Raw genomic sequence first — 27,747 nt, forward strand, 5'->3', positions numbered from 1 at the left:
GCTCGCGCTCCGGGGACTCTTTTTTTTCTTTCTTCTCCCTTTGTTGTTGTAGGGGGTTGAGCGCGCGCCCGCCCGCCCGCGCGGCCTGGAGAGGAGGGGAGGGGGCTGTGGAACGAGAGAGAGAGGGGGGAGAAGGGGGGAAAGAGCGAGAAAGAAAACCGTAGAAGAACTATAAACTGGCCGTGCGGGCGGGCGCGCGAGACGGAGAGTAGTTGATAGTGGAAAGGCGGGCGGGCGAATAGTTTTTTTTTTTTTGTTTTGGGGTGAGGAGGGCGGAGTTGTTAAAAAAAAAAATAGAAGAAAAGGAGCTAGTAAGAAGAAGAAGTTAACCGGAGCCGGAGCCTCGGGGGCCGCTGTTCGGAGGGGCGGATACGGGCGGAGGGGAAAGAGCCGCCGCCGCCGCGCGGGATATGAGCTTTTTACCTCAGGTAATAAGTTCGGAGGTGTTTTTTTGTGTGTGGGGTGGGCCGTTGTTGTTGTTTGAGTTCCCGTGAGGAGGGAAAGGAAAGCGGGCAAACTCTCCGCGGGGGCGGGGGAGGGAGCCGGCGAGTTTCGTGGCAGCGGCTTTCCATTGTGAGCCTCCGGAGTTGGCTCTCCCTTCCCGTGGGGGGACGGACCACGGCAACGACGACGAACGACTATCTCCGCTTCTCTCATAAGGAAGCCTCAAAGTTCGGGCCGGAATTGTTCGCATTCCTGCCTGGCCCGAGGCAAGAAAGGGAGAGACACCGAGTGAGGGAAGAAGGACGTAGGCGGGGGCTGGCTGGCTGGCGGGGATTGTAGGGGGGGGGGTTTGAAGTTGTGGCGTCCACGTATTCCCCCCCCCCACTGTATTCCGCCCCCCCTCGCCGCCTCAGGAATTAGGAACAGCCAGAGATGGGCCTCCAAGGAACTTGGAACGGCCAAGCCTCTTGGAGGCAGAGGAGGGGAAAGAGTATTTTCATTGGGGGGGGGGAGGAGAGAAATCGGCCTCCTTTGGGCCGGCAGGTCTGTCCAGAAAGAAAAGTTTGCAGCGCGGGAGCAAATGTTGTTCCCCTTGTGGAAAGGGCTCCCCAGCCTTGCCTGGTAGCCGCATCCTCTTGCCCTGGAAGCCTTTCCTCTTAATCCCCGATGAGGAAGAGCTGCCTACGGTTTATTCAATGGCCAGTGAGAAAGAGGCAACTGCTTTCCACATGCTTAAAGCAGTTTTTCTCCTAACTATTTCCAACACTGTTGCAGGGTAAAGCCCAAGTGAGCTTCGGTTCACGTTAATTCCAGGAATTCAGAGCTTGTATTTATTTCATCTGCGACTTAATCATTTTTTGATTTTGATTTTGCTTCCCCTTTGATTGGCAGAGCACAATAGAGATAAGTTTCCCACTGCTCCTCAGGGTATGGAATTCTGTTTGAGAGAAGTTGAGATACGTAGAAGGGTGAGGTCTCCTCCTTCGGCTCATTAACTTTTCTTTTTTTGCAGATGGCTTTCAGGATAGTAGATCAGCCGTGGCGCTAGGATCCCGTTTTTCCAGATACATTCCTCGAGTGCTTGTTCTCTCTCTGTGTGTTCTTCTCTGGCTCTCCCCACAACTCACTTCAGTGCCTGCATGGAATAAGCCAGTCAGAGGCGTCTTCCAGTCTCATTCTGTCTCCAGTTTGTAAGAGGCTTGTATCCTGGCATTGTGAAGAACAGCAAGGGCAACTGCTGTTGGTTTTCATACCTCTCCCCACTGTAAATGAGTGAAGGGTCTCTCCTTTTGACAATGATGAAGACTGAAGGAAAAGGAGAGAGGACTTTAAGAAGTGCTTCTCCACACAGAAATGCCTATAAAGCTGATTTTCATGCTATTAAGTGCAGTTTTGATTCTGTGAACGCGGATAATGCTTCAAATAGATCCGGCTCCCAGCAAAAGCTGACCAGCTCATCCAATGGTGGCGCTAATGACCCACATGTTCGGGGCAGAGCTGTCACCTATGGCAACAGGGTACATAAGATCAAAAATATGTTCATGCAGATGGGTGGCTCTTCCACTCCACTTTGTTCTGAGAACAGCCCACCCTCTGAGCCCAAGATCATCACCAAAACAGCTGCAAGTGACCCTGCTCCTCCTTCTCCCAGTAGCCCATCTTTCTTTTGTGTTAAAAAAAACAACCTCCTAAATATTGACTCCGTCCCTTGCAGTGGTCCTCAGGATTCTTTACCTGCTTCTTCGGTTACTGACAAAATTATCTGTAGCAGTGATGAAGGACATCTAGACAAAGCTGCCCTAGCGGAGAAGTTTTCTGAGACTAGGAAACTTTTTGAAAGGAACACAAAAAAACCAAGCTCATTGGACAGATGTACTCCTAGCAAAAATGAAAGGATTGAAGATAGGAGGAGGCATGGCTCTGCCTCCTCTGACGGTAGTAGTGTGGTTGATCACTTTAATTTCAATACCGATGTTGGCTCTCAAGTCACCATAGACAAGGCAGAGGATCAAGGGAACAGTGAACACAAGGTGCAGCACTCCAGCGCTAGACTGTCCTCATTGAATGCTGGACCTATTTCTAGAAGACTGGAGAGTTTCCTGGGAGACAGTGACAGTGAAGAGTGTAAAGACACTTCGAAAAATGCGGGTACTCAAAGTCCAGTCGAGTCGGTGTTCTGCAGTTGGGAATCACCAGTGGTTAAGGAAGAGCTGTACTTGAAGCAAAATCAACCTCTTGCCACTCCTTCCTATTTGAGCAGCAGCAGCAGTACTAGTGAAAAGGATGAACAGAGTAGGGTCACTGAAGAAGCATCTGGAAGAGAGCAACAAACCTCTGAGAGGAATCTGCAGTATACAAACAATGTGTCCACTAAAGTAGATAGAGCCCCAATAAAAATCTCTCAGGTAGAAGTAGTTAGAGCTGAATTGATAATGGTGCAGAATAAAACTTCAGAGAATGATGGTGAAATTGTGGGGGAAGTTAATGTCTTCCAGAAGGAGAAACCACTCCGATTTCCAAGCTGGGAAGGTGAAGGAAATGGCCTCACCTTTGAAGAAATGGAGAAACTTAGTGGGTGCAGTGAGCCCCATCAAAAAGAAGTAAAAGATGTGGCATCTCCGGAGGAAGTTCAAACAAGAGAGCATGATCATGTAGAACAAGTAGGAGATAGTGAAGAAGAGGATGAAGAACAAGAAAGGCCAGAAAATTGTAGTGGATTTTCTTCCAGTGCTTTTGGGATAGAGAATGCAGCTTTTGACGATGACAGAGAAACAGAGACTTATAGTCAGGGCCCTGAAGGAGAGGAAACCTTGCCAGAGGAGGAATACAACTATGATGGTAATTATGAGGAATTTCCTGGACTCTCTGAAGAAGAAGATCCCGATCCAGATAGGAAAGTAAAGTTTTCCACAGCCCCAATCAAGGTAAAGTGTCATGGATAGTTGTATTTTCCTTCCTTTTTCCTAATGCCTAATGTGATGATGCCATTTCCAGAAGATTACATGTTGTATGGTATAATCATTGTTGCTTTTTATTTAATTATGGTGACAAATAGTACTGAATGTAATTGTAGAACCCCTTGGCTTCATCCACCTGGTTTGTTTAGCAGCCAGTCCCTTTTGATATTAATAGGACTTCCAAATAAGTATGCCTATAATTGGGTTGAATGAGTGATATCCACTGCTTCCTCTTCACTGGTGGAAAGCTTCTGTCAGCAGAACAGTGGCAGGAGGCAGTTTTTGGTGACTCCTCCTTTCTACACCCTCTGCTGTCACTCAAAAACTGCTTCACGGGGGTTTCTTAGCCCTCCAGATTTTGAGGAGCCACAGGAGACTGAAGGGAAGAGGGGGAATTACTGAGAAATGCTTTTCTCTCCCATTCTCCTGATGGATGCCTTTCGTCAGCAGGGGGGAGAAGTGTTGGATATCACCCAAAGTATCTAAGGAAATATTTCCCAATAGTGGTTAATGTTTGAAGATGATCATTTATCTGGAACTTTCAAATTGCTAGGCTTGTACATGGATTACCATTTTAGGGTAGAACGGATTGGGAATATTGTAGAGCTTTGGGGGTGGTTAGGGAGTTGTGTGTTTTCAAAAGCATAGCAACAGAAAGGTTTGCAAAAGATAGCACTGCTAACCAAGATTGTTCTCAGTTACTTTTGCAAGTGTGATGTGAACCTTGTGTCTTCCTAAAAGAAGTTTGAGGTCGTCTTTGACTTCAGTACTGAATTAGATTCATTTTTGCAACAAGTGTATTTTTAAAACTTGAAAGTTAACATTTAAACAGTATTAGTTGGATGGTTACATGATACACAGATTAGCTTTATTAATTTGCATACATCATTTTACCCGGAGCCCTTAATACTGGAAGAAACAGACAAAAGTGGGTAGAATGCAGTTTGGGCACCCATAATTATTTATGCTTTGGAACAGGGGTAGGCAACCTAAGGCCTGGGGGTCGGATGCGGCCCAATCGCCTTCTCAATCCGGCCCATGGACGGTCCGGGAATCAGCGTGTTTTTACATGAGTAGAATGTGTCCTTTTATTTAAAATGCATCTCTGGGTTATTTGGGGGGCATAGAAATTTGTTCATCACCCCCCCCCAAAAAAAAAATAGTCCGGCCCACCACATGGTCTGAGGGATGGTGGACCGGCCCATGGCTGAAAAAGGTAGCTGACCCCTACTTTGGAATTTAAAAAAATATTTATAAAGCCTTCTGGTAATGTGCTGCTAATACATGGCAAATTTTGAACTTTAGTTAAATGTCTGAGGCTTCTGTCCTAAGCATGCTGATTGAGCAGTAAGTCCCATTGAAACTGGTGGGACTTAGTTTTGTGTGTATAAGCATGTTTAGAACCTTGAAGTTAGGAGTAAAATTTCACAACTCCAAATCAATTCTGTTCCATAGCTGTTTTATATACAGTGGTACCTCGGGTTACAGACACCTCGGGCTACAGACACTTCACGTTATAGACTCCGCTAGCCTGGAATTAGTACCTTGGGTCAATAACTTTACCTCAGGATGAGAACAGAAATAATGCGGCAGCAGCGGGAGGCCCCATTAGCTAAAGTGGTACCTCAGGTTAAGAACAGTTTCAGATTAAGAACAGACCTACGGAATGAATTAAGTTCTTAACCAGAGGTACCACTGTAACCAGAAATTATAAGGCTCATACACAATGTGCCTATTCAGAGGTAGGTAGTGTGGTGACCTCCACATTTTGTGGACTATAAGTCCCATCAACACTGACAGTTGGTTATGCTGGTTGGGCAGATGGGTGTTTTAGTCAAAGCAGCTGGAGGGCAATACCTTTGCTAGCCATGCCCTAATTTATGTGAATTATATGTGTTTTTTACCCTGTTATTACCTCAGTAAAAAAGAACAATGACTGGCCAGGTTACTTCCTATTTGCATCCCTCAATCAGTGTATCCAGCTCTGACTGTACAAGTCACCTGAAATGAGTAGATAGAAGAAGAAGAAGAATTCAAAAGCCCCTTCTCACCTCCAAACAGGTACAGTAGTACCTCGGGTTAAGAACTTGATTCGTTCTGGAGGTCTGTTCTTAACCTGAAACTGTTCTTAACCTGAGATACCACTTTAGCCATTGGCGCCTCCCACGCTGCCGGAGCATAATTTTTGTTCTCATCCTGAAGCAAAGTTATTAACCCGAGGTACTACTTCCAGGTTAGCGGAGTCTGTAACCTGAAGTGTCTGTAACCCGAGGTACCACTGTAGTTGATATTAAAATTGTGGGCCGACATGATTATGAGGTTAAAGTGTCTTTGCAATTAACATGTGTTTGTTTTAATGTAAATAGCAGCAACATTGAAGGGGAACTGATAATTATTATTTGGATTTCAGAAGGCATGAGAAAGAATTTAACCTTTTTCTCACCTGCTGTGATCTTGAGAATGAGCTGTTTGAATTGGGAGAGATTTCCCTATTGTGAATGGGGATTTCCAAGAGAAAATGGCACCTTCAAAGGAGGGATTTTCTTCAGGATCATAGCAGAGAAGGAAAAGGGTTAATTTGTCCTCCACCGCTGCTTATCAGCCTATACCACCCGACATGCTGCTATTTGCATCATACAAGATCTGCATGTTAAATTTACGGTCACATCTGCTTTGACCCCATACTAATAATTCAGTTGCTCTGTGCCTGAAGATACTTCCACTACAGCCAAGTACTGTGCAGAGGGATCCTTTGGACTGATGCTTTTATTCTTAGCCTAATAAGCACCTAGGTAGCCTATTAATTTTGTGATTATTCAGTAAAGGCCCAACACTTTGGTTTCATGTTCAAGCAGTAAAGTTTCAAAAAGGAATTCTGAAGCTCATGTGACAAAAATAAAATGCAGTTTAGTTTAAAATGCTAGCATTTAATATCTCAGCCTCAGTTAACTTTTGGAAACTAATGGAAGTGTGTTGAAAAGGAACTGCTCTGGATTGCAGCCAGTTGTTGGTCATTCTGAATCCAAAACCTCATTCATAGCCTATGGGCAAACTTGAGGTAAACTAATGTTGACAACTGGTGATCATATGATATCTTCATTTAACTGACTATTAAAGAATCAGCTGATACCTTTCCCACCATTTCTCTAACACAGGCTTCCTCATCCTCGGCCCTCCAGATGTTTTTGGCCTACAACTCCCATGATCCCTAGCTAGCAGGACCAGTGGTCAGGGATGATGGGAATTGTAGTCTCAAAACATCTGGAGGGCCGAGGTTGAGGAAGCCTGCTCTAACATGTGTTACCTTGGGCCAACATGTTTTTACTTTGCTGTAGTAAGCATCAGTTTTGTCTTTTGTAAGGTGCATTTTTGATTTCTAGAGCATCTGACATTGTGGTTGAGAGATTGGGAGTACAGTGTTACCTTCGTTCTTGAATTTAATCCATTCCAGGAGTCCATTCAACTCCTGAAATGGTTCAAGTACCAAGGCACAGCTTCCGATTGGCTGCAGGAGCTTCCCGCGCTCAATCAGAAGCTGTGTCAGACGTTCGGCTTCCAAAAAAGAATCGCAAACTGGAACACTCGCTCCCGGGTTTGCAGTGTTTGGGAGCTGATTTGCCGATTTGTTCGGGAGCCTCACTGTTCGACTACCAAGGTACCGCTGTAGATGGAAAGCTCACATACTCCTTTTGCCTATCTCCTCCCCTTTATGGCATGATTCTCCCTTCTGTTGTCAATGTTTACCTCTGTACCAGTGTTAACCATGGTTAATTGAAAAAGGTTCCTTCTTAGCTAATGGTTTAGTGGTTAGAGTGTCAGACTAGGACCTGGGAAAAATGGGGTTGGAATCCCTACTGAGGCATGAGACTCACTGGGTGAACTTGGTCCAGTCACTGTATCTCAGCCTGACCTACCTCACAATGGAGGTGGGAGAAGTTCTCTGCTGTTCTTATTTCTCTTTTTTGCTACTTGCAGAAAGAGTAGCAGTATTCTTTAACTAGCATGATTCCCTGTAATTGACCCAGGTGTGCAGAAGAGTGCATGCTAATGTTCCTCTCTTGCATTTGCACTTAGATGGTTAGGATTGTGCTAAGCTACATTTCTTTCTTAAGATTTTGCATGTAGGGGGTCCTATATAGAACCATTCAAAATCTCTACAATTGTAGGCAATTACTATGATGGCCATAAATAAGCTATTCTTGGTGAAAGGTAATCACAGTGTTGTGTACTTGATATACTGTATCTTATTTTAAAAGTTTGACATTATCTTCCATAAGCTACTTCCTATCATATCAACATTTTACAATGGGGTGGGGTTTCCCACCCAAACTAGTCTTTGGGACATTCTCGCTTCTTACTTAAACTGGGCCTGAGAGGACCCTGTCTTGTACTACCTTGTACAGCTTAGTGACACATACTTTTTTCTTCCTTGCACCAATAGCTCTAGTAGCTTATATAGGATTCATAATTTAAGAATTTGAAATTTAAAAATCAGCAATAAGAAGTTTTATGGTACAGCTGGCAAAAGTTTAATGTTAGGACCACCTTCAATAGCAGTGTGTCCCATTGTTGAAAAACTCATACTGCCAGGAAGTTGTTCCTGGTGCTCAGTCTACATCCCTTTTCTTGTAATTTGAAGTTATTGGTTTCATTCTTACTCTCTGGAGCAGCAGAAAATAAATAAAGTCACAAACTGCATTTGTTATTTGTGAGCTGGAAGTGAAGGCCTGGGAAGCTTTCTTAAACTGCTAGCTGCATGGTGTTAATGGCAGCCATACTCATGGCATGATCAAGCATTTTGAATACCAGTTGTTGCCAAAGTTGTTTGGGGAATGTGAAGTTCTGTTCATACTCACCATTGTGTCCACACATCTTATTCGATAATCTTTTAAAATACCTTAACCAATATTGGCATAATTAAAAATGGTGATGGGCTAGGGAACCTGTGCTTCCTTAGATGCTGCTGGACTATAGCTGCCAACATCTGTGACCATTAGCTACACTGTCTCGGCTGATGGGAGCTGAAGTTCAACAACATCTGGAGGGCCACAGGTTTCTCACCCCTGCTGTAGATGGTGTGGAAATTTTCAGAGCACATTGAGAAGAAATGTCTTTACAGAAAATGATCTTAAGAGATTTGAATGAGCCTGTGTTTATATTAGGAGAAATAGAATTTCATTTATATTACAGATGACTACCAGTAGCTTTGGTTATTAGGGGACAATCTGCTACAAATGGCAGAATTGGAACAGGCTCTGGAAAAATGGAAATTAAAATAACTTACATTGGAATGTTCATATCCATACTGATTCATGCTGCCACATCAAAACATGTTAACAGGAAATAAACTGATCATTGCTGAAGTTTAATAGCCATAGACCTAATTGTATCTTGGTGCTTGTGAATGAAATCTCATTTTAAAAGATTTTGGATTTTTTTTGGGGGGGGGGAATACTTGTTTCAAAATGATCACACAAGCTCTAACCTCTGAAAGCAAACACCCTAGTAACCATTGATAGCCAAAATTCATAATTATGGTAGATTAAAAGCAAGTGGGTGAGAGCTAAGTCATACTCAGAGTACAGCAACTAAAATTAATGTACTTAAATACACAGAATTCAATGGTCCTGTTCTGAGTATGACTAATATTGCTTATCATCCAGTGACTTTAGCTTATGCATTTCTTGGATGGGTGTGATGTAAAAGTTCTATTTCACTTGTGACACAGGAACAGAAAGAGCAAGGCTCTTGTAATTACCGTATTTTTTGCACCATAACACTCACTTTTTTCCTCCTAAAAAGTAAGGGGAAATGTCTGTGCGTGTTATGGAGGGAATGCCTACGGGTAGCATGCCTACAGATTTTCCTCCTCTAAAAACTACGTGCGTGTTATGGTCGGGTGCGTGTTATAGAGCGAAAAATGCGGTACTTTTGTCAAAGGTACCCAGTAAGGGTGGAAGTGAACACAGTGCTGAAGTTCTAAGAGGGTGGTTTTCCCTTGACAGTGTGGCTGGAGTAAGGGAGAACTCAGTGGATGTTGCTTGTGTTTTCAGAATCTAACCTTTCTATAGGAAACTTCTTTTGGGGCCCATATTTCTAGTTAGCAAGTAAATTGCTCAGAAAGTGCACATGAGATTCTTGCATTGCAGGGGCTTGGACTAGATGACCCTTGGGGTCCCTGCCAGCTCTACAATTCTGGGATTTGCACACACCCACTATTCATGAAAGCACCAAAGCTGGTGCCCATAGGTCTATACATACAGAAAATTTTCTGTTCCTAGTTTCTCTCCGTTAAAAGCTCAGTTCATTAGAAGTTATTGTCTGGGAAGCTTAATTCATGTAGCAATTTGTGGTATGTGTACATGTGAGAGCTACTTGCCTAGATAGCCAATCAAGGTACAGTGGTACCTCGGGTTACATACTCTTCAGGTTATATACGCTTCAGGTTACAGACTCTGCTAACCCAGAAATAGTATCTCGGGTTAAGAACTTTGCTTCAGGATGAGAACAGAAATCGTGCTCCAGCGGCACGGCAGCAGCAGGAGGCCCCATTAGCTAAAGTGGTGCTTTAGGTTAAGAACAGTTTCAGGTTAAGAACAGACCTCCAGAACAAATTACCGTAGATTCTGGCATATTAGGCGACTGGGCGTATAAGATGACCCTGTCTTATATATTGGCCCGGCACCGGGAGGAAGCCACCCAGCGAAGCCGGCTTAGCATCACTGGGTGGCTTCCTCCCAGCACGGAGCCCGCCGCCCATTGCTGCTGCAGCGGCAGCTTCCGAAGCAGCAGTGGGTGTTGGGCTCCGCGCTGGGAGGAAGACATACCCGGCGTATAAGACGACCCCCAACTTTTTAACCTCTTCCGGGGTTAAAAAGTCGTCTTATACACTGGAATCTATGGTAAGTACCACTGTATAGCACTGCCTTGACCACTACACTACTAGGTTCCTGTTTACGTCGTATCTCACAGCTACTGTATCTCACGAGTTGTAGCTGACACCTTTTTGGAATATAGTGATTAGCAGGGTCTCTTTAAAAATATTTTTTCTTAGGACCAAAGCAAAACATTCAGACATAAATCGCAAATAAAATAGGTTTCAGTAACATGAACCTTGAGAAGAAAACAGTTGAGCTAAATATATTTCTCTACCCAAAAGCTATAACAGGTTTTGTTGCACTACCTCTATACTCTCTATACCCTGCAACTTACACACATTTAACTTGTGCACATACAGCTTTATGTAATAATAATAATAATAATAATAATAATAATAATAATAATGGGCGGAATAGAGGTGAGGCTCTGGGAAGAATTGCTTTGGCAATCCCACTCACCTTTGAACCCAGTTGGTTTTGATGGTAATACAATCTTTTGGCTTTAGGTGCAATCCACAGAATGTAACCCTTGTGTAAATTGCGAGCTTAGTATAATCCAAATTGTAACCTCTGTTACTATCACCTGTTTTATTTAACACAACCCCCCTTTTTTCTCTGTAACCCTAGTCTTTTTCTTATAACCATCACCAACAGACTTTTCTTAGACTTTTCTCAGAGGACAACTGTTTTTCCTCCAGCCACCCACTCCCACTTTTGCAGAATTGTTACTTCTGTGAAGAGTGGATTGTAAGCTGTGGAAACCCATCTACCTCTTTGTTAATTTTCTTTTGTCCAGAATGTCCAGAAATATTAGGCAATATAAATACAGTAATATGCTCTTGTGCTATTTTCCCTTTCTGCTTCCTGGTTAATGTACAAAGCTAGAACTTTTGCATCTACCATGCATTGACGTGTGTAGGTGCTAGATATGGAACTTGGTTGAATTCCTGCTTTGCATGGTACACAGCAATTGTGAATCATTAATACTTCCTGTTACTACTTGTGTGCAACGTCAAAGACTGATCTTGGAAATTTTGTGCAACAGCCCAGAATTCTGAATTAGTTAGATAGCATTTCAGTGATACCTAGGGAATAAAAACTCTTATATGAAGAAATTTATGAGATTTTCCCCCGTCCATCTCTAGTAACTTGATTATTTTAAAATAAGCTGGTACAGACCATACTATTTGTTTATTTATCTATTTATTCATTTAATTTATATACCACCTTTATCTTCCAAGGATCTCAAGATATAGCAGTTGCTATTTCTGCTATGTGGCTTGATTTCTGAAACAGGTTTAATCTGAATAAAAGCATTTTTCTGAAAGAAGGACATCTTCATTCCCTTAATAAATACATAACAAATATTTGTCTACTTTTTCTGAGGCATTTTGGATTACTGCCATGATTACTAAATATAGTGTTATCAGAAAATTCATGTTTCCTGTTCCTGGAAACAGTTTGATTCTGCACAGAACAAACACATTACTAAGATTATATTATTAACAAATTATATTATAATATTGGAATATGTCCCATGAAATAGATGGAACTGAGTGAAATAACTCCTGATGGTAGAAAAAAGGAAACATGTATAAGTTTTGTTTTTTTGTTTTGTTTTTAAAAATACTTTACCAAAAAAAGTATAGTATATTTCAATGCAGATTTTTGCCATCTGCAATCAGAAAAAACTAGCATACTTCAAACTAGTTTTGGCTTGTATGTTTTTCAGACTATCCTGTCCAAAGTAGAGCTCAAAAAATGTGCTGAAAAAGTAGATCTGAAGAGTTGTCAGTAGTCAGGGTAGTTGTCTGACAGGGTAGTTGTCAGTAGTCCCTGACTCCTGTCAGCACCTTTTTGTTTTTTTGTTTATCACTACTGTTGTCTTTTGCCAAAAATCCAAGAGGAAGACACACAAACAGAAAGAATGCAAAAAATAGAAGCCTATTCTCAAAAGTGCAAATTGATAAGTTTTATTACAAGCCATTGATAAGCATTGTATTTTGTTCATATCACATTATTTGACTTCTATATTTTTAATTATGTGTACATTGTTCCTGAAGGAGGAACTGCACCCTGAAATACATTGAATTGTAATAATTCATTGACACTTTTGAGAACAGGTTTTTCCTTTTTGCATTTTTTCTACCTCTTTCTTTTGTCTTAGCTCAGTGGGCTGCCTATATCCAATCTTCATACCTTTTGTTTCTTTATGTTGTTTTTAAAATAATTTTGATTGTTCGTTCATTTGAAAACTGGGCCATGGAAGCAGACCAAATTATTTAAGTTAGGAGATATAACTCATATTCTTATGTTAAGACTAAATCTTTTATTCCTTTGATGTGGAATTTTGGTTAACTTTGTGTGGAGTTGATGACTTTGGGTAAAGAGTTCATATACTTCATTGCTTAGAGAAATTGCAAAAGGGGTATGAAAATGAAGGGTTATGTGTTAGTATTTACATGCAAATAGTATCTGGTTTTTAGATCTAGTGAACTCTCATGAGTGCAAAACTGTTCTAAAACCATCTCTTATTTTCTTAGGTATTCAGTACTTACTCAAATGAAGACTATGATAGACGTAATGAAGAGGTTGACCCTGTGTCAGCATCAGCTGAGTATGAACTTGAGAAAAGGGTGGAGAAAATGGAGGTTTTTTCTGTGGAAATTGAAAAAGGTATGCATTTTAAACATTTATCCTGCAAAAATAACTTTTACTTTCAGGCCAAAGTGGTCAAAATGGCCTGGAATTAAGCCTTGGTGAAGTTGATGGGAATTCTGAGTAGACATAGAAGACTAATGAAAGACCTTGTCAGCTGAGTTTAGGATTGCTTCTTAAATGTTTGATAAGGGCTGGAAGGCTGAAATATAAAGATTTTTGAAAATTGAATGGAGGATTGTACAGTACAGGAATGTGTGCAAAAACAGAATTCATTGGATTGTCACAGTACATCGTTCTTTTTTGAAGAATGCATAAATGCATTTCTTACTTCAGTCATCATAGAATGACTTTCTGTTTATGATTTACCGTATTTTTCGCCCCATAGGACGCACCGGCCCATAGGGCACTCCTGCCGGGCTCGCAAGGCTTGGGGATAGCTTCCTGAAGCCTGGAGAGCGAGAGGGGTCGGTGTGCACCGACCCCTCTCGCTCTCCAGGCTTCAGCGAAAGCCTGCATTCGCCCCATAGGACGCACACACATTTCCCCTTTCATTTTTGGAGGGGAAAAAGTGCGTCCTATAGGGCGAAAAATACGGTAAATACTATATTAAGCCAATAAGGCATTTTGCAGATATGACCAATAATTATTAGCTATGAATCTAATTTTAAAAATACACGGTCTTTTTCTTTTCTTTTGTAACCCATAGGTGACAGTGGTTTAGGTATCAGTATTATTGGAATGGGTGTTGGTGCAGATCAGGGACTGGAAAAGCTGGGAATCTTTGTCAAAACAATTACTGAAGGTGGAGCTGCTCAGAAAGACGGTCGGTAAGTTTCCGCTAGGAATGCTTATTCTGTTTTGCAGATATTAGTAAAACCAAGCCAGAGTAAAAGTATATGAACTAAGTTTTATTACTTTCAGTATCTGAATGTTTCACTGGCTCAGTTCAGGTGAAATGGGAAACCATGTTTTCCTTCTATAAGGATAGTGTGTATTAGAGAGACAGTTGCACAACATAGTAGGCCATGTAAATTCTACTTTTTCACTCATGCAGTGTTAGTGTGCAAAGGTGGATGTCTTCTTTAAATATCCTATGAGATTACAGCCCCTATATTGTGTTGAACGTCATTCTAGAAGGTTCTCCAACCCCTAGAAGCTTGCTTATTACCACTGTAACAGAAGGAAGGTGCAGATAGGGTCTTACACAAGCTCTTCATTATCAAAAATGTATCACTTGGAATTGAGCAAGTGCATATTGCCTCTTTAAGAAGTTCTTAACTAGTTTAAATATATATTCTCCCAGTCCCTACCTTCACTTTAAACATATACTTTCATTTTTAAAGCAAACATATTTGAGTCTGGTTTAGATCTTTAGTTTCTTTTCCCCTGTGGTAGGGGGCTCATTTGTGAGGAAAGGTGAGATATAAATAGAATTAATAATCTATCCAAAAGTCACCATTGAAAATATTCTGTAGGGTATGTTCTGTAGAACATAATCACAGACAGGCCCTTACTCATATGCTTTTTATTGTTTTCATTCAAATGCCCTTTTATTTTAACAAATATAGTGTGGTGTGTAATACCAAATATGTTTATTCTTTGCCTTGCAGAATCCAAGTAAATGATCAAATTGTTGAAGTTGATGGTATCAGTCTTGTTGGAGTAACCCAGTTTTTTGCAGCAACTGTACTAAAAAATACAAAAGGCACAGTCAGGTATGTTTAATTTTATAAATAGCTATGCGGGGTTTTTTTTTTAGTAATAGAGTTGAAGGGGAAATATTAAAATTATTTCCTTCTGGTGACACTGTCATTTTATATTTGACTTATTGATGGTGGTTGATGGTTTTCTGTAGGTTTCTGATTGGAAGAGAAAAACCAGGAACTCAGAGTGAAGTAGCTCGACTTATAAGTGAGACATTGGAGCAGGAGAGATGTTTGTATGAGCATCAGTATGCCCATGATGATACAGAACAGGTATCAATTAAAATATAACATTGCATGTACGTTGTACACCTTTCCTCTCCTGTGCCCTGCTCCCAAGTTCTTTCTCCTGGTTCATTCTGAGCCCCCTTTCCTGCTGATCTTGTTGTGTTACCTTTCCTTCTCCACACCTCATAACTGTCCACATAATCAAGAGGCGGTACAGTCATGTTCAGCCTTACCGGTCAAATATAGTTCATACTCTGAATGGGCGACTTTGCTGACTGAATCCACTGCCATTTTTGCTCTCTATTCCTCCCCCCTCTTCCTTCACCCAAGTAAACTTCCAGGGTCCCTCAAGCATTTGCTCCATCTTTGTGGGTGGTGATGTTTTGAATGTGTAGAGATTGTCACTCACCCTGAACACCAGTAATAGAAAGAAATATTACAACTTCCCACTGTACATGTTCAAAATATTTCAGCAAACCATTTCTTTTCCTGGAAGATGCTGAGTGGACAACAGATGTTTAATCTATAGCGCTAGCCAGCAAGTAGCTTTCTTAAAGAGCTATTTTGAGAAATGAGAGGGATAGTGGGCCAGTATATTAACCACCAGCCTATAAAGTACAGTATTTTTCTGTGTACAAGACGATGTTTTGGCCCCCCAAATTTTTAGTCAAAATTGGGGGTTGTCTTATGCACAGATTTATACAGTAAGTCTTGGGTGAGCTGGTACTCAGGGCCATGGAGAGGCGAGGCGGTGTTGAGGTGAGGAGGGAGCATGGCTGTGGCGCTGTCAGCTTTGTCTGGCTGAGGTGAGGCGGAGCCAGACACAGACTGGAGAGGCGAGGCTGTGCTGAGGTGCGAGGAATCAAGTGGGGAATCGCCATAAAAAAGCTCAACAACCTTTTGGGCGATTTCCCCAAAAAGCTGAACAACTTTAAAATAATGATTTCTAAATTTTGGGCTCCCAAAAGTAGGGGTTGTATTATACATGGGGTTGTGTTATACACAGAAAAATACGGTATCTTGCTATTTGTTACCAGTTACTGTATTTTTCTCTTCAACTTAGGTGTCTGTAAGTTGGCAGCTGAGGGGGCAGGTTGCACTCCCCAGTTGACCGGATTTAGTCCCAGGGGACTCTGGTTGCTGACTTCTAATGTAAAAGCTGTAATAAAGTAATCTATGCAACTACAAGCTTTTAGATATGTTTGTACCTGAGCAGTGCCCTCCTATAATGATCAAATACAATGGAGTTCAAAACTAGTATGTGTCTTTTTTGGACAGCAAATGCAAGAAAAATGTGTAGTGTTATAAGAGAGTGGAAGAAACACTTCTCTACCTGCTTTCTCCATGTCATAATTTTATACACTGCTATCATGTAGCCTCCTGCTTGGCTTTTCTCTAAACTTAAAAGCTCCAGATGCTGTAACTTATCAAATGGGAGTTTTCCCACTCCCTTGGTCATTTTGATTGTCTTTTCTTGAACCTTTTCCAACTTTACAATATGCTTTTTGAAGTGAGGCAACCAGAACTGAACTGTTTTTGAGTATTTCAAGTTGAATTGTGTATGGATTAACACAAGTTATTATTATTATTTTAAATGCAGAAATCTAGAAGTGACATTTCAAAGCCATTTTATCTTTGTTAGAAAAAGTTGTACTTATTTTCAATAATACATAATACCTTTTCAGGATGATGATTATGATGAAGATGAAGATTCTTTTGAATCCCATTTACATGGAAAATCGGTGGAAGTGTTTTATCTTCCTGAAAATGAGGATATTAATTTGCCACTAGACATGGATTCTACACAGTTTCTGTTGAAGTTTAAAGAGGTATGATGCAATGATTTGCTGTCTATTAAATGGATAGTTAATTTTGGTTGGACGCCATTACATGTCCCTGTTACGTGTTCTATTGTCTACAGACATTAGCATGATTCACACATTTGCCTTAGACTGCACAAATGTGCAGGCTTCTGCCTTAAATCTACTTTGCTCTTCCCTGATACTTTTTTTGCTGCTGTGCTGCACTGAGCTAAGGTTTGGCTTAACATGTCATCTGAACTGGGAGTCATGGTTAAGCTCCCTCCTCCCTAACCATGAGCCTGTAACAAAGAGCAAACCTTAACCAGGCAATTTAGCTTAGTGTGGCATGGTTGCAAAGAGGACTGGGAGCAGCAAAATGACTGCAATCAACTCTCCAGGAGCTGACACGTTAATTCAGTTTTACTTAACCAAGGTTTGGTTACAGCATCTACACTGTAATTCTAGATTTAAGGATATTTTTCTCCCTAAATCTTCTGCTGTTCCTTTATGAAAAGAATAATTTATTAGCAAATCACTTCTCAAATGGTAGATTTCACGGAAAAAGAGCAAGTAAGCAGAAATTTATCAATATATGTTAGCTACATATTGGCAATATATTTTATCGATTACAGAACTATATCCATTCCACTGCCTGCTTGCTTGCCTTTATTTCACACCTTTTCCCCAGAAGTGAGGCTCAAGGCAGCTCACTTAAATTAAAGCAACATGGATAAACTGCAGATAGGTGAAAACATAGGGTGATATCAACTGAGCAAGTAATAATAAACATAGGTTGAAATCCGAAGAGTTTCTTAGATCCATATTGGTGCTTCTGTTTACATCCAGGAGCTTCCCTGTTTGGTTGAAGTTTTTTCCTCATCTGCACTGGGAGAGCACTACTGAAGTGTGCTTTCACAGTTATTCTGAGTTCTATGGGTGATGTGTTCAGTGGCCTCAAAACCTTTACGTTGAGCTTCTTCAGTGGATATTTAGATCTGAGTCTTTATCAGATAGACCTTACTAACTCTGATATAAAAACCAAGGCTTGTTTTTGCATTGGCATGTGTAATATCAAGCCTTCAGAATACACTTCTCCAGAGATGCTTTTTAAAAAACACAAAACTATTCAAGACCAAAAGTATAATCTTTCAGTCTCCACATGTGTGAGCTGGGGACTTGGTTGTTCTCATTTGAATTATGCTCCTTTGGTCATGCTGCAACTGTGAGAGTCTCATAAGTTAGTAGTGGATCCCTTCTTTTATTGCTATCTTGCAAAGGATAGCCAGCCTGAAATGTTTTCCTTCTTAGAATTCTGTCAGTGAACAATGAAACTTGATCACTAATCTTTAAAAATATTTAAATTCAGTTCTTTTTTCCAGAAAGCTTTGACTTGAGACATTTTTATTTGCTTTCATATTTTATGTTAGATATTTGGCAAAAAGTATATGTTAGCATTACATTCCTGAACCAGCTATAGTTGGAAATGAGTGGTTGACTCACAAATAAGAATACATACACCAGCAAACTCATCCAATAAGCGCAGTGTGATCAACATAAATATTACGTTGCAGATAAACAGATCTCAGTTGCTTCATAGATCCTTTTTATGTTTAGAGATACTCTGAACATAGCTGTAGAAACTGCAGTATAGGATTACTGTGTTTAAGGACTTAATGATCTTACAAAAACAACCTTTCATATACCCATTGTTTTCTCCTCTGACAAGTTTTTTTTTTATTATCCTTTTGTAGCTACAGTTGAAGCATGCAGTTACGACAGCTGAAGTTAACCAGCTTAAGGAAAAGGTACAATTTTAATATATAATAATATATGAAAATTGTTTTGGTTTGTGTGTGCATATGCTGAGGACAGCTATGGTGAAACTAAACTTTAATCAAAAGCAAGTAAGCATTTATGATGATTGATGAAGGATATTGGTCCTTGTATATTTTTTCCTCTTTCTCTTGGTATTTTTGTTTTAAATATAAATATGATGTGTTTATTAAATTATTCCATGTAATAATGCTTTGGAAACAAAAGCAAGCTCAGAACTATCCAGGTAGAAATGGCAACTGTATTGGAGGAAGATTGCATTCGATCTTGCTCTGTGCACCCCAGTTTTTATTTCCAACACACCTTTGTCTACTGCCTATTCTCATTTTGTAAAGGGAACAACTTCCTTTCCCTTCATCATCTATAGTGCCAGGCTTGAGAATTACATGGTGCAGTCTGATTTCTTAGCTCCTGCTACAGAAGGGAAAGTTCTACCAGATGCACTGTAAAAATGTTGGTATGTTGTCTATATTCTGAAAGTTTTATTAAGATGGAGAATTGCAACATTTGTTGATAAGGAAAGCGCGCGCACACACACACACACACACATAAATTGAATGTTAGCATAAAAAACTGTACCAGGTGTGGGATTTTTCAATCACTGCAGAACTGTGTTGGGAAAATATCTGACAGTCAAAGTAAATTCATTCTATGTAAATTTCAACAGCATAGGAGTCTTTCATCTGTCAATATTATTCCTACATTATCATTTTAGTAGCAGAGTGGCAATGACTTGTTGCACAGAGTGAGCTATGGCTATGAATGAATGAATTTTATTATTACGGTCACAGACCAGTTCCGGCTGGGGTTACTCTCTTTCCTTCTATCTAAAGTACAGTATGAAAAGTAAATCTCACGCTGCACTGGGATAGCTGCTTACATGGCAGGGAGAAAACAGGAACCTCTGCAAAAGCATCTTCTATGAAACTCGTAAATGTTACTCAAGCCTTGGATCTGACAACGCCACTGCCAATTTTCATTTATTTAAAGCCTTTTAATTCCACTCTTCAACCAAAAAAAGCCCCCAAATTCCGATGCAGATACGGATTGAATGTAAATGTATACTGCAGCTTCAATGACTTGTATGAAACTTTCAAAATGTTGCTAGCAATAAGCTGTCTGATGATGTAGGCCTTTAGAAATGAGTTTGTTTCTGAGGGTGGGATAGCATATTTGTCTTCCATACTGACAGGAGCAGCCTGAATCTTAGAAGTTTGGTTCCTCATTTATTTGGGATGTGGCCAGAAATAAAAAATAAAATGAGAATATGTTGTAAAATGAATAATCCTGAACAGATTTTGTCCAGAAGGACTTCTATGAATCTACAGCAATATTAGCTGTATCAGTGATATGCAAGTCAGTAGCTTTTTGTTGCTGTTGTTTTATTTTCATTGCTGCACATAGCTGTCAACTTTTCCCTTTTCTTGCGAGGAATCCTATTTGGAATAAGGGAATTTCCCTTTAAAAATGGGAAACGACAGCTATGTTGCTGCATTAGAACTGACTAATTCTTTTTTAAGACTCATAAATGATTGTGAAGAGTTACATAGCTAATACCTAATACTGATGAATTGTTTTTTTAAAGTTAAAAGCATCAGAAGCTGAAAAGATTGAATGGGAGTTAACTAAATCCCAGCTCCAGGAAACTTTAAGTGAGAATAAAGAAAAAATAAAGAAGTTGGAGACCTATTGGTTAGAAGCGCAAAGTTTATGCAAAACAGTAAATGAACATCTTAAAGAAACTCAGGAACAATATGATGCCCTGGAGAAAAAATACAACAAGGCCAAGAAATTACTCAAAGAATATCAGCAAAAGTGAGTTCATTGTCATTTTCTTTCAGTTAATCTCATACAGGACATTCCTTGTCATTTCTTGCATGTACTATAAGTTATGCATATATGTCAGTGGTTGATTTTGGATGATGCAGAAAAATCTAAGAGAGTTTGAATTCAGTAGTGAAAACACTCTGAAGCATAGAAAGCATAAATAGAGGGAAGTTATCTAAGTTGATGCCACAATGGGAAAATTCATCCTTTACAACATTTATCTCATAATCTGACAGATACTCCATGTAGTTTCTACAGAATATTTAAAAACAAAGTCACAATACTTTGATAGTGTATCATTTGCTATTATATTGGAGGGGCTTTGAGAGACTTTTTGAGGCACCTCAGTTCTCTAATAAACACAGCAGAGAGGTAAATTGGATAGGATTCAGAGCGTGTAACTCTAAAGGTAAATTTTAAGTAAAAACAAATAAAGAACTTTTAAAGGAACCAGGAGGTCACATGGAACATCTGCTAAGCAACAGAATTAACATTTAAAATAGGGTGGCAGGTGGGAGTAGAATAGAAAACCACAACACATTTTCTCCTTAGACTGGTTAGTCAAATCCTGCAACAGGGTCTCCTGTATGTGCATTCAGAGGCATGCAAGAAAATTAAACCCATCAGGCTGCTTACAATGTGGAATAGGTTTTGGTCTTAAGGAAAAATGGAACTGGTCAGGTTAATAAAAAACAATGATATTACTTGGAAATGTATTTTGCTGGTAAGAACAGGCCATCTTGGTAAGCGGGAGAGGACAGTGGCAATAGAAAGAGTAGATGTGGGGCAGGAAGGGAGTGAGTGGGAGAACAAAGAACAAGTAGAAAGAAAGAGGACAAGAAGCTGTGCAATTTCATGGAGATGTTGGTGTTCACTAGTTGTGTATAACAACCAGAATAATACTGTGTAAGAGATGAGATTGTAAAAGTAGAAGACTTAACAATATACTGGTAGTTATTTTTAGTTTTTCAATACACGTTGATAACTAGCTCAACATGATAACTAGCTCAACTAGCTTCTTCTAAATTGCATAATGTGACTGTTTCTTTCCCCTTCCAGAGAAGTAGAACTCATGAAAAAGGAAGAGGATCATACAAAAATTATTGGAGAGAGAGACCAGGAGCATGTAAATCAGCTGAAGATATTGCAGGAGAAGGTTAGGCAAGATGACTTAGTAATTACTGGCTTTAAATATGTTAAAAACTGCTTTATTGATTTTTAAATTGCATTGTAACATTTTCAGATTTCAGAGCTTGAAGATAAATTAAAAATATATGAGAGACTCCCATTTATGTTTGGAAATAGCAGTTTATTAGATACTGCAACTCCAAGTCCTGAACAACTTACAGAAAACCTTGAAGTAAAAGATGATGTTCAAGAATTTGAGTCTTCAATAGAGAAATTGGATTTTTCTGGTAAGTAAAAGTAGAAATTCAGCAATATTTATTTCTTTGATTTCTTAAATATGTGCTATATGTTGTTGCTATGAATTTTACAGTGGAAGGTGTCAATCTTGCTAGTAAGTAGAACTGTTAGTCCCTAGGTGAAGCGTCAATCTGATAAAGCAGGAATAATACTGATTCCCTTTGTATAAATAGGGCTATTTCGGGGCTTAAAACCTTTACTGCACTTTTACTGCATCAATGGGAACCTCCAATCCTGAAAACCCTGGATACTTACCCTGTATTATTTGATTCCAGCCAGCATTCGAAACTCCCATTTTTCTAGGCGCATTTTGCGACAGGGAATTTCATTAGCACGAGTAGTTTCTGAGCTCTGGGCGCAGTACTGCACCAAAGATTTCAGATTAAAACTGTGGAGTTGAAGGAAAGGAGGACCTTTTTCTGCCTCCCCACTTCCAGCTACTCTATGAGGACTGGAGAAGATACCCTCTTAAGAATATTAGGGTGGGTGGGGAGGGGAAGAACTACACCATGTGAAAAATGAGCATAATATTTTAGCTGCAGTTCATTCCTTTTCAGCTTTGTATTCTTGCTATTTAAAAAGTGCACCTAGACCAGGGGTCAGCAAACTTTTTCAGGAGGGAGCCGGTCCACTGTCCCTCGACCTTGTGGGGGGCCGGACCCACCCTCTCCTGAAAGCACTCCACTCACACCGCAGCTGTCGACACCGCCTTGTCTTCGGCAGTGTCGTCGTTGTCCTGTGCCTCGGCTAGGGGTCTGTGGGGCACAGAGCCCAGGCCGCTGACCTTGGCGGCGAAGGCAGCCTACCTGCCATTGCCTTTTCCTCCCGCTCAGCTCTTGGCCATTCCTCCCGCTCAGCTCCTGGGGCCAATCCGAAGCCGTGCCAGCGTCACCAACCGCCCAGAGGTGTCCGCAGCTTCGGATTGACTACAGGAGCTTCCTGCAGCCAATCTGAAGCCGTGCCAGTGTCGCGGAAGTCAGTCCCCATGCGACGAGGTCTCCGCTCTGCGCTAGTTAGCGCAGGGGCTGACTTGCGGCAGGGTCTGCAAGGTTCGTGGGCCAGATTAACGAGCCCGGTGGGCCGCATCCGTCCCCCGGGCCTTAGTTTGCCGACCCCTGACCTAGACATTCCATTGTTGCACCCATAACCTAGGTTTAAGGTGCCATTTAGCTCCGAGCTTTCATTTCTCAGTTTCTAACACCGATTCCAGACCATTGGGCACAGGAAACTGCTTGCAGGCACAACAGATCAACTGACTCTGCATGCCCCCTAAGCCTTTGCCTGCAATGTTGATTTTAAATCACGTGGGCATAGGAAAACATTTCACCTGACAGAATGGTGATTTCAGATGATTGCTGTGAAATGGCCCACAGGGTTTGGGGGAGGTAACATTTTAGCCTGCTGGCATCAAAAGGTTCACCACAATTGTATTGCTGAGTCTAGTTGTCTTCAGGGTTCCTAACTGAAAAAGTCCCTGCTAAGGAATATGTTTGTTTTTTTTTAATGAAATGTTTCCTCTTTCTAAGGGGAAAACTTGCTTGTAGCTGCTCCAACAGAACGTGCAATGGTCATCTTAAAAGTCAATCTAAATCTGACCAGGGCAGATCCTTAACTGGAGTTAAGTGATAGGACCACTGGGATATGCATCTCCCAACATCCTGTAATAAAGATCTCCTGATATCCTTACTCATGGTATGCACAGAAGTTGCATACATGAGAAGAACTCATATATTTTGTATCCTCAGTGAAGTAATAAATAAGTAGGGATGTAGTATTAGACAGCTGTTAGACAACTGTTAAACAACCTGTAAAAGGTGCACAGTACAAGCAAAATTTTTAAGTTCTTCAATATGTTCTTTAATACGATCCACTTTGAATTGCCATCTGTTTGCTAATTCAGCAAGGTATGCCTTCTGTTGTAAAACTCAGGTATGGTCCTGACTGTTGTGTACTAACAAAGAACTTAACAAACAACTTATAAAAGGGCATTTTATTGAACCAGCTGCGCTACTGAAAAGGGTGTGCAAGCTTTGGAGTCTGAATTCTGTGTTTCCATTCAATTTATAGAGAGTCAGATTACTTAAGACATTGAATGCAAGCTTATAAAAGAGCACTGACTAATTTTGTTAGGGAGGGAATGGGGAGACAGAGGTTCTGTTGCTGGAATATCCTTTTTTAGGTAACTTTGTTTTGTTTTGTTTACAGATTTTGATACTTTTGTTGGGGACACACCAAGGTTAGACACCAGTGCACATAAAGCAAAAGCCCAGCTTGCCTTGAAAGTGAAACGTCAGCCACCTTCTCGGTCAAAGCTGAAAGCATCTCTTGGGGCTGGACAGAAGGAAATAAACTTGCTGGTACAGTATTCACTTTATTGATTCCCCTCCAGTTATAGTTTAACTTTGTTTAAATGCACTCACTGATGAGATTAATTTTATCATTTACCCAACACTCCTCTGTACCACCTTTCCACTCTTAATAAGATGTCCTGCTGTGAGCTGAGTTTTTGCTGCACATTTCAGTAAATCTCTCTTCCTTCTGCCACCACAACAAATTTATCTGAAAATTCCACCCCTAACATAGCCAAGTATGAGGCATGTTGTTTAATACAAATAATATATTAAATAAAAAGTAATGAACAGTGGTTGTATGATTACTTGAAGTACATAAGCATTTGGTACCTTGGACTTAGGCAATTATTAAAACTTTAAATTTAAAAACTTTTATTTCTTAATACATTTTTAGGATGTGGATGATAATGGTGATAATACAGAGGAAATAATCCAGAGCAGATCTTCAGAAGTGACAGAGAAGATCATTTCATCACAGCAGAGTGATGTAGATCAAAGAGATGAGAAGCATGAGCATGCTGAAAGCACTGACAGTTTATTAGAATCAAGTCCATCAACTTCCTTGCACTCTTCTCCAGTATATAAACCAAACACAGAAAATAGTCCTGAAACAACTCAGCCAGCTTCTAATGATGATACAACTCCAAATTCTCCTTCAGGATGCAGCAGAAATGTCAAGCATAGAGACTCAAAAGGCAAAGGAAGAGTGAATAAAGGTAATTTAAAATTCCTAGTGTTTAAAAATTTTAAGTCCTGAAAAACTGTCGATACACACAGAGTGGTTCTTGCCTCCTGCTATTAAAAGTTAAACAATTGCTGTTTCCCCATTCTTGTACATTATGCCTCTAATGTAAGCAACACTGTAAATTTAATATAATATTTAATCTTCTATTTAAATGTAAGAAATTGCACAATCTGTATGCTTCAGTCATTTGATGTCACCTTGCAAAAGCAAAGAGAACAATATATTGTAAAATGTTTGTCAGCACAATACAGTTTCTGTTGTGCTTATCTATAGAAGAGGCTTTGCTTTCTTTTAAGTTAGGAAGTATATCAGTGTTAGCCTTCTTATGGCATTATTTTATTTTACACAGATGACAAACGAAGTGAAGAAAAGACTGAATCAAGTGAAGGTGCCTCTGCGGGCAAGTCCAAAAGGCGTTTCCCAGATTTTGGGTACGACGTGCATGTATTTAAATGATAGAATGTTTGTTAAAAGTTCCTGTAACTGAACTGCAGTTTTTTCATGTGTCAAAAACTAATTTGATGCTAATCTGCATAACTGGCGGCTGGGAATAATTGTGTGCATGATTGTATCAAAATTGAAAATGACATTGGTTTGAAGAATACGCGTAAGTGGAAAGAACCGCGCTTCAAACTTCTTTCTTCCTCTGGCATCTCAAAGCTTTAATAATTTGCTTCATGCCGTAAGGGTCCTTCAGTGCTTGAGTGACTGATCTTTGGGAATGGCTTTGCCTCAGTCTGCAATCTTAAACACACTTTAATAAGAAATAAATTTAATTTGGGATAGGCACCTTTAGGATCAGACTATACACATTCAAATAAATAAAGAACATTGTTCTGTTGCATCATGACAAAATATAATGGTTATATCTTTTATGGTAGGGCTTTTATGTTTAAAATTTGAGATAATAAATCTAGCTAAATTGCAGTTGGTTCTGTATGAGACCAGCAAGTTACTTTTAAAGTGGAATGCTTTTATTGTTGTTTAACTTTGTGAATCTTTAGAGAAGGATGCTCAGGTTCCCCTCTGTCAGAGTTGAGGGTAAAATTACAGTGTATGTCCATAGCTCATAACTGAAATAATTATTCATGTGTACAGTAGTGACAACTTCACTCTGGAGAAGTCTGGAAATCGTTCCTTTGTATCCCTCTCCTTCGAAACCTGAGACATGAACTCTGGCTCATAACAGCAGCCACCATTGTAGCACAGAGCAAAGAAGGCACAGATGGGATGGGATGTAAAGTTGTGGGTGTTCAAGACAATTCTTGTTTTGGGGGAGAGACCATATATATCACAGCTAAGGATTCACCTATGCATCTTGAGTTATATTTACTAGGTTATATGATGATGGGTTGCTTCTTTTTTCCTTCAGTGTATATTCTCATAATGGAATATTACAAAATATTTGTTATAATTGATTGCACTGTGGAATACATTTGAAATGTGAACCATATTTCTATTTATAATTGACAATTGGGCTGGTTCAAAGATAGTGGGTCATTTCAGTTTAACTTGATTGCTTGTGGTCAGTTGGGGATTGATCTACTTGTTCTTTCATTTACCCCACTTCCCATTACTATACTTGACTAGTGTGAATTGACAATTGTGTGAAACCTGTTGATTTATTTTGCAGTATGCCACAGATATATTGGGACAGATTTGACTTAGCTAATTTGTGCGTTTTATTAAACTACTTTCTTTAATTTCAGGGGGCTAAGAAAATCAGGTGGTAAAGGGAAGAAGCAAGAAAAAGAAAATGCAAGGAGTTCGCTAGACAGCCGGTACTTAGAGAAGCATTTTATGTTCTTAACTATGCATTCCAATGAATTGTGCAATTTGAACAGTCATCTGAATGAATATACATCATTCTCAATTTTGTATCGCGTTCATTGTTAGAATGTTGAACCTCAGTTTTAATCTTTTTGAAAAAGGAAAGTATTCAAAGGCAATCAGATTTACTTTTAAAGTGTTTCATAGCTGGTAACATACTAGTGCCCAGTTTGCAAAAAAATAACATAGCAGGAAAGCTACTTCTGAAATATTTTATACATAGTAATTTAGACCTACTAGTCTGAATAACATTAAATTGCTTTAAACTGTGTGGTGTATAATGTGTTGTTGTGTACTGATGATGAAAATATGACTGTTATGTCTTATCTAGTTACAGATAGGTAGCCGTGTTGGTCTGCCATAGTCAAAATAAAAAAATTCCTTCCAGTAGCACCTTAAAGACCAACTAAGTTAGTTCTTGGTATGAGCTTTCGTGTGCAAGCACACTTATCTGAAGTGGTATCTGAAGAAGTGTGCTTGCACACGAAAGCTCATACCAAGAACTAACTTAGTTGGTCTTTAAGGTGCTACTGGAAGGAATTTTTTAATTATGTCTTATCTATTTCACATGGTATGATTATATGTACAATAGATTGTCAAAGCTCATACATGAAAAATTACATTCTTTCAGGGGCTCTCGAGAATTGCTGGAGGACTCTGTCAACAACTTATCTGCATCAGATTCTGATTCTCCTATCCCAACTTGTATGCCTTTCTCCTGGTTTGGAGACAGCCATAAAGAGCATAGTTCTAGTAGCACCCTGAGCTTTTCTCAGGGTGGCCATGATGTTGCATCGGAACAGAGCCAGGAGAAGAACAGAAACAAGGTAAATGGTGTTTATTTGTATATACTTTGCACATTTAGATTTGATTAATGTTACTCAAGAGTTAAATGCTGTGACAAGTATCGTAAAAACGAAATGTGCAAGTTGTTCACCTTAGGAAATAATATGTTATATATGACTAGTGATCCTCTGTGGCATTCAAAAGTATTTATACTAGTGCTGACTTATTTTCTCTAGCTTTCCCAGTTATAAGGGTAGCGTATTAAGAACAATGGATT

The 27,747-nt window shown here is 39.9% G+C and overlaps 1 protein-coding gene and 1 long non-coding RNA gene across 3 annotated transcripts in view; one reads left to right on the forward strand and one right to left on the reverse strand.

The window, feature by feature from the left end:
• Window positions 1-769, reverse strand: part of LOC308581785 — a 3,618-nt gene extending 2,849 nt beyond the window's left edge. Inside the window, exon 1 of the long non-coding RNA XR_014005281.1 lies at window positions 424-769. This is a non-coding gene — a long non-coding RNA (uncharacterized lncRNA). The remainder of the gene's footprint in view (window positions 1-423) is intronic.
• Window positions 7-27,747, forward strand: part of LOC308587352 (neurabin-1-like) — a 41,307-nt gene continuing 13,566 nt past the window's right edge. For both annotated transcript variants that reach the window (XM_081194896.1, XM_081194897.1), the window contains exons 1-16: window positions 7-428; window positions 1,457-3,368; window positions 12,823-12,955; window positions 13,647-13,767; window positions 14,551-14,655; window positions 14,796-14,916; window positions 16,557-16,700; window positions 18,425-18,478; window positions 20,092-20,321; window positions 21,393-21,489; window positions 21,577-21,748; window positions 23,964-24,115; window positions 24,504-24,825; window positions 25,204-25,285; window positions 26,564-26,635; window positions 27,316-27,511. In XM_081194896.1, coding sequence (XP_081051022.1) covers window positions 1,713-3,368; window positions 12,823-12,955; window positions 13,647-13,767; window positions 14,551-14,655; window positions 14,796-14,916; window positions 16,557-16,700; window positions 18,425-18,478; window positions 20,092-20,321; window positions 21,393-21,489; window positions 21,577-21,748; window positions 23,964-24,115; window positions 24,504-24,825; window positions 25,204-25,285; window positions 26,564-26,635; window positions 27,316-27,511 — 3,657 coding nt within the window. In that variant the 5' untranslated portion in view covers window positions 7-428; window positions 1,457-1,712. The remainder of the gene's footprint in view (window positions 429-1,456; window positions 3,369-12,822; window positions 12,956-13,646; window positions 13,768-14,550; window positions 14,656-14,795; window positions 14,917-16,556; window positions 16,701-18,424; window positions 18,479-20,091; window positions 20,322-21,392; window positions 21,490-21,576; window positions 21,749-23,963; window positions 24,116-24,503; window positions 24,826-25,203; window positions 25,286-26,563; window positions 26,636-27,315; window positions 27,512-27,747) is intronic.

The sequence above is a fragment of the Podarcis bocagei genome (genome assembly GCF_964188305.1).
Source record: "Podarcis bocagei genome assembly, chromosome: 1".
Classification (NCBI taxonomy): domain Eukaryota; kingdom Metazoa; phylum Chordata; class Lepidosauria; order Squamata; family Lacertidae; genus Podarcis; species Podarcis bocagei.